The sequence below is a fragment of the Podarcis bocagei genome (assembly GCF_964188305.1).
Source record: "Podarcis bocagei genome assembly, chromosome: 7".
Lineage (NCBI taxonomy): Eukaryota > Metazoa > Chordata > Lepidosauria > Squamata > Lacertidae > Podarcis > Podarcis bocagei.
In genome coordinates, this window is record NC_138132.1 from 74,155,690 (window position 1) to 74,162,760 (window position 7,071).

The 7,071-nt window shown below is 45.5% G+C and overlaps 1 protein-coding gene across 2 annotated transcripts; it reads left to right on the top strand.

The window, feature by feature from the left end:
* Nucleotides 1-3,285: 3,285 nt before the first annotated feature.
* AURKAIP1 (aurora kinase A interacting protein 1) lies at nt 3,286-6,636 on the top strand. Of its 2 annotated transcripts, none has more exons than XM_081203769.1 (4): nt 3,286-3,395; nt 4,337-4,402; nt 5,134-5,603; nt 6,474-6,636. In XM_081203769.1, exons 2-4 carry the CDS (start codon nt 4,351-4,353, stop codon nt 6,582-6,584), a joined length of 633 nt encoding a protein of 210 aa, XP_081059895.1. In that variant the 5' UTR covers nt 3,286-3,395; nt 4,337-4,350; the 3' UTR covers nt 6,585-6,636. The 2 variants fall into 2 exon arrangements, with proteins under 2 accessions (XP_081059895.1, XP_081059896.1); XM_081203770.1 differs by having other exon boundaries at nt 3,353-3,511.
* Nucleotides 6,637-7,071: the final 435 nt, after the last annotated feature.

The window sequence follows — 7,071 nt, forward strand, 5'->3', positions numbered from 1 at the left end:
ACAGGTGGGCTGAAGCGAGCTGCTGGCCAGTCCTGTGGAGCCTCCTTTTATTGAGACAAATATGCAAGCTAGGCATACATTTTGGGCTGTGACCTTTACACATCTTCCGTCCCGAGATCGTGGGGTGGTACAAAGAAGAAGAAGAAGAAGAAGAAGAGTTTGGATTTGATATCCCGCCTTTCACTCCCTTTAAGGAGTCTCAAAGCGGCTAACATTCTCCTTTCCCTTCCTCCCCCACAACAAACACTCTGTGAGGTGAGTGGGGCTGAGAAGACTTCAAAGAAGTGTGACTGGCCCAAGGTCACCCAGCAGCTGCATGTGGAGGAGCGGAGACGCGAACCCGGTTCCCCAGATTACGAGACTACCGCTCTTAACCACTACACCACACTGGCTCTCGAGTTATTTTGGCACCTGTTTCCACAGTGTCATTTTCCCCTTGCACAGTGTATGACGAAGGAGACAAAGGTCTCGGAGACAAAGGTTACAGACAGGACACCGCCGACTACTGAGACCGCAAAAGGTCAGACAGAGGGAACGATGTTCCAACAGCCAGCACCCCAGGGTCACGCGTGCAGGCAGACTGTGACTGCCTGCTGGTGGGGAATGTGCTCCCTCCGTACCTCACTCCCCACTCCGCAATTATCCCTACAGATAACTATCTCTAAAATGCTCTGTTCTCAAGAGCAGATGCCAAGGGGGGAATCTGGTGTTTCTAATTATTTGCGGGTCCCTTCTGAATTCTATCCAGAAGTTCCAACCCCGTAGCTGACACTTAAAGTCAATGCAGAGCTCAGTTCTGGAAAATAATAATAGTCTGAAACATCTTGACAAGCTGCTTTACAGAGTTGCTTATCACTCAATTCTATATTGTACAGCAGAGGGGGGGGAGGGAAATGATTGGCATGGTAGCAATTCTTTTAATACACATTAACTAAGCACAGTCCGCTCTTGCCTTAATTGTTGGCCACCTGGATTCTGTACAAAGAAGATATTCTGATATATAGTCCTGATGGTAGAGTGTTTTCTGCACAGTATTCAAAATTTAAATGGAGTTTGATTCGGAGCACCAGATCTCAACACCATAGAGCATTTGAGTAAGCACTTTACTACCAAATATCTTTAGGGTTCAATCAGCTGCCCTCCCTTTTTGTAATAAAACTTCATCAATGCTCCCATAGTTTGCTTTGTGTTGACTCTCACTGCCTCCATATGTCACTGCCAAGAGAGGGTTTCACTCAATACACCCAGAGATATCTAAATTAGGAAGTTTGTTCTAGAGGTTGCTGTTCTTAGTATAGTTCCTTATCATGTGGTTCCAAGTAAAGCATTGGTCAATGTTACCGTGTCCTCCTCTGACCCCAATCTAATTGGCTAATAGTTTTGTGGGTCATTCCCATCCCTTCTTATCAGTTGGGGAAATGATACTCATACCATCCAGAGGGCATTTTGCCTGTGTTTTAGTGGTAAATAAGCCAGGCAGGCTAGGCATCCACCATTCTATGTATTCTTTATAGAACAGGCAGAAGCAAATCTCCAGAAAGTTTATTTGATTTCAGGCAGGAAATAAGGACATTTATCTCATTACAGGAGACTGGCTGCTATTCAGGTCGGTAGGGAAATCCTTACATGCTATTAGTGCATGTGATTGACCAGACTGACCACTGAAAATACTGCAAAAATATTTAACCGAATTGGAGGCAGGGATTGAGCCTTCCTGTGATGATCTCCCACTAATGAACTGTTATTGTGTCAATGACATATTGCAAAAGACACGCTGGAGTAAAGGGGAAACAAACCCAGTCTGGAGAGGCCCTTAATCAGCCCATCCAAGATTTCCTTTAATCAGGGGATGTGCTGGACGATTTCAAGTTCATTCTTCATAAACAACATTGAGTAACAAAGCAACAGGACAACCACAACTTCATACAGTGGTGCTGTTTGGTAACTATAGGGTTGCCATATTTCAAAAAGTAAGAACCAGGACACCCCGAAAGTTGATCCAAGGCGAAACGCTGCCTTTCAGAAATTCCCCCCAGATGTCAATTCTGCCATTGAAATTCCGGTAGTGTCCAGGAAAATCTGGACGCATGGCAGCCCTAGTTTGTGGAGTTAATGGTCTGGGGAGTGTGATCTTTCAATGGGATTCCTTCAAAGCATTGCAAGCAGTCAACCCTGCCATTTAGCATGCGTGCCTGCACACACACAAACCTTTCTGCTGAGTGGAGCCCTGGACTTCTTCCCATAAGTCCATTTTATAAAGTGGTACCATGGCTTAAGAACTTAATTCGTTCTGGAGGTCCGTTCTTAAACTGAAACTGTTCTTAACCTGAGGTACCACTTTAGCTAATGGGGTCTTCTGCTGCCGCTGCACCGCTGCACAATTTTTGTTCTCATCCTTAAGCAAAGTTCTTAACCCGAGGTACTATTTCTGGGTTAACAGAGTCTGTAACCTGAAGCTTCTGTAACCTGAAGCATCTGTAACCCGAGGTTGTTTAGTCGTGTCCGACTCTTCGTGACCCAATGGACCAGAGCACGTCAGGCACTCCTGTCTTCCACTGCCTCTCGCAGTTTGGTCAAACTCATGCTGGTAGCTTCAAGAACACTGTCCAACCATCTCATCCTCTGTCGTCCCCTTATCCCTGTGTCCTCAATCTTTCCCAACATCGGTCTTTTCCAGGGAGTCTTCTCTTCTCATGAGATGGCCAAAGTATTGGAGCCTCAGCTTCAGGATCTGTCCTTCCAGTGAGCACTCAGGGCTGATTTCCTTCAGAATGGATAGGTTTGAACTTCTTGCAGTCCATGGGACTCTCAAGAGTCTCCTCCAGCACCATAATTCAAAAGCATCAGTTCTTCGGCGATCAGCCTTCTTTATGGTCCAGCTCTCACTTCCGTACATCACTACTGGGAAAACCATAGCTTTAACTATACGGACCTTTCTTGGCAAGGTGATGTCTCTGCTTTTTAAGATGCTGTAATCCGAGGTACCACTGTATAATGAGTCACACCTTTCATCAATCTAGCCATGAGATGGGGAACCTGTGACCCTCCAGATGTTGACAGACTCCAGTTCCCATCACCTCCAGCCAGCACAGCCAATGGAACCAGGGATGGTGGGTGTTGGAGTCTAGCAACATCGGCAGGATCCGGACTGGCAATACCTCTCCTGCTCCTGAGCGGCGTTCCTGCTTGGTTGCCAGGGCGGGGATTAAGCTCGCTGCGTTGCTATCCCACGGACTACCGCCAGAGGGGAGCAGCGGCAAATGGGGAAAGAAATGTAGGAACTTTTTTTGCGCCGGAACTTCCGGATGACCGGGAGGGACCGAGCTGCTCTGCCGGAAGTTACCCGTTCAAACAGCCCCCTTCATCGTGAACGGGATGGTAAGCCCTTGTGGGTGGTAAATTAAGATTGATGAGCAGCGCTTCTTCTCTCCCTACACCCGGAAGTAGGAAAGATTGACTTTGGTAGAAGCCGTGTATTCATTTTGGAGGCTACATTAGTGTGTTATCTATGGTAAGAGTGCTAATAAGAGTGACTGTTAATACTGTATATACGGAAAAGCTTTTAAGAGGCGGGGAGAGGCTACGTTGGGGTCCTGCCTTATTAAGGGGTCGCCAGTAATACGTGGTTTATTGTAGCCTGCGGTAGGGAGGGTCTAATTCTGGGGGGATTGACTGGGCATTGGGGGACTCACCATCAGAAATGATGTTTCTGGGTGCGTTTCTGTACAGTAGTAGTAGTAATTTTTTATTTATACCCTGCTCATCTGGCTGGGTTTCCCCAGCCACTCTAGGCAGCTCCTAACAGAATATTAAAAACACGATAAAACATCAACCATTAAAAAGTTCCCTAAACATGTGACCTTTAACACATCTGCATAGGGCAGTTCCTTACACATCTCCAAAAAGGAAGGTAGGGAATGAGATATGTATCAAAATCCGCCTGCTAATTTTGAAACAGAGGTGCTATACATACATTGCAGTGGGTTGGGGAAGATTTTGGCTCTGTAACCTGCATGCCTGCCTACTCGGTATGTTGTTCAGGTGCTTAACTTTTAACTTGGGACACAGGAAGTTGCTTTGTGCGCAATCGGTTCATTGTGCCACCCAGTCTACGCTGACGGGCAGCCAGAAAGTCCTGGGTTTCAGACAGGAGGACTGTGTCATCTCTTCCTAAAGATGGCAGGCATGCAAAGAAGATACTCTGAAACTGAGCTACAGCCCATGAATTCTGATGGTGTGTGGTTATGGGCACTGTATTTGAGGAAGGAGGGAACACAGTCCTATAACGTATAAAGGTTGTTTTTCCCTTTAAAAAATCTGTCTTGATTTCTGTTAGAGTGGTCCTCCAGTATGCTGCTACCACGGCTGACGTCTCAGATAGCGAGGGCCTCTCGATTTGCAGGTAAGCGCAGCCATTCTTTGGGAATGTCGAGTAGATGCCATGCACCAGGTCAGACTATTTGCCCATCCAGACCAGTATAGTCTACCCTGGCTGGCAGAGGCTCTCCGGGGATTTGGACAGAGAGGGACCTTTCACATCACTTTGCAGGACCTTCCTGCAGCCAATCAGAAGCTGTCATTTGGTTTTCAAATGTTTTGGAAGTTGGACATACTTCCGGAACGGTTTTCATTTAACTTTCAAGCTACAACTGCATCTTAATTATATACACAGCCTGTCATTATGTAAGCCATTTTGTTTCCATGTGGGCATTAAACCAACTTTCCCCTAACTTTGTGTCCATCAGATGTTAGACTATCAACTCCCATCATCCCCAGCTAGCACTGCCAACAGTCAGAGATGATGGGAGTTGGAGTCCCAAAACCTCTGGAGTGTGTTATGCTGGACCCAGTCATCATGCCCTTTCTGTGACATGAAATGTTTCCTGCAGAATTTGTTTTATTTAGTCATTTTTCTTTATTTAATATATTAACAAACTTTATATATCTCTTGTAAGAGAACCTCAAAACGGTTCACAAAAATATAACACAAAATGTCAAAATTATTGATTAAAAATGGTTTTAAAAAGGCGTTTGAAAGCATTCAAAAGATTATTGAAATAGTCAGTAGCTGATGCGTTAATTTTTTAAAAAATAATGAATGTTCACATATTTGCAAACTGTGCTCCCACACAGAACGCTTTCTGTCGAGATCGGCCATCTCGCTTCCGGTTCCTAGACTTGCAGCTTCCGCAAATTACAGCACACTTCCCTCAAACAGAAATGGAGCCCAACCCCAGCAGTGGTATGCGTTGGACCCTGAGCTGGAAGAAATCCTGGTGCCAAGGAAGATGTCAATCTCCCCCCTTGAAAGCTGGCTGACGGTCCAGTATGTCCTCCCTAAAGGTGGAGGCGCCATCAATGTTTATGAGAAGCTAGGCTATGAACCCAACCATCAGTATGAGCTCCCCACATCTTCCCGGGGTACAGAGGCTGAGGATGACAGCGAAGAGGGGGGAGGCGAGCTGAACCGGGGCAAAATGGAATGCAAGAACGTTCTGAAGATCCGAAGAAGGAAGATGAACAGACACAAGTACAGGAAGCTGATGAAGCGGACAAAGTTCTTGCGGAAGAAGGTCAGGGAAGGTCGGCGCCGGAGGAAACAAGTGAGTGTGGGAAGGGGAGATTCTGGGGACTGGTGCTGGCATAGTCTGTTTAGCTGAGGAATGGGGAACATCAGACCTGGGTGCTGACACGTAGCCCTCCAGTCATCTTTCTTTAGTGCTTTCACTAGGCTGCACCTCCTCTCTCTATGCCACACCTCGCACTGGCCCTGCTTCTCGCCCTGGAGTGTTTTTGCCTGGCCGGAATGTGTCCTTGAACTCTGATACAGCCTCTCGCTTATCTGGATGGAGGATAGAAAGGTTTGCATGTGCGTATAGGAACTAGCCTACAGAATGAAGGCAAAATTTACATTTGTACCCACTTTTGCTCCTGGCCCTGCCCAACACTGGCATGTGGCCCTTGGCCTGAATTCGTTCACACCTAACCACTTTCTGATTGCGCCCAGTCCCAAGGTTGAGCATTATCATAGAATCCTAGAATTGTAGAGTTGGAAATGACCACAAGGATCAGCTGGTCTAACCCCCTGCAATGCATGAATCTTTTGCACAACTTGGTGCTCAAAGCCATGACCCTGAGATTAAGAGTCTCATGCTCTAGTGACTGAGCTATTTCCCACTATAGTGCAAATAGATGTGTCAGAAGTGGGATATGAACCTGTGCCTCTTTCTGTTCCTGTGTGATACTGGTTCTTCACACCATACCCCCTTATCCAGTTGTCAATTTCCTATGGACCACCTATTTCAGTTTTGATGTCTCCTCATCATTTTCTGGACCCACATGTAATTCTGCAATTCCTAGTTCTGCGCATTAATGGACCGCATCACGGCCATCCAGGACTTGCTGCCCCAAAGTACACAATATCCTAGGGGAGATGTCACTAGATCTTGGTTTTTTATGTCTTATCTTTACAGAAAAGGTTTGAACGAGATCTGGAACGCGTCTGGAGGAGAGCCGGGCTGAGGAAGGCTCCTGAGGGATGGACGGCACCCAAGATATATCTCAAGAATGTGAAGTCCGATTGACGTCGCCATGAGGTTTTTTGTTTTTTTTAATTAAACAATATTTAAAGCAGAAGGGCAATACCTTATTTATTCATTTGTTGTTTCTATATATCTTTATATATATATATATATATATTTTTTAAATATTTTTATTGGGTTTTCACATTTTATATAAACACAAACAAGACACCAAAACAAACATAAAAAACAACGAACATGAATAGTTCCCGAAAATCTTATTTTCTAACCCTAGTCCTTGACTTCCCCCCACCCCCTCCCCTGCATCCCTATTCCCAAACTTATGTCAGCAAGTTGGCATTTCTTCCATCTTAATATTAGTCCTTTTATAAAAAACAAAAATAAATTTTCCCTAAGTTGGACCCCAATTCTCTTCCCTCGATTTCTCATTTTTTCTTACATAATTTTCTTAATACTAAACCCCCTGGTCTTGAGTGTTGTTTAAATTTGATACTTCCCTCCCTCCCCTCCCCGCTTTGCGTCCTTTCCC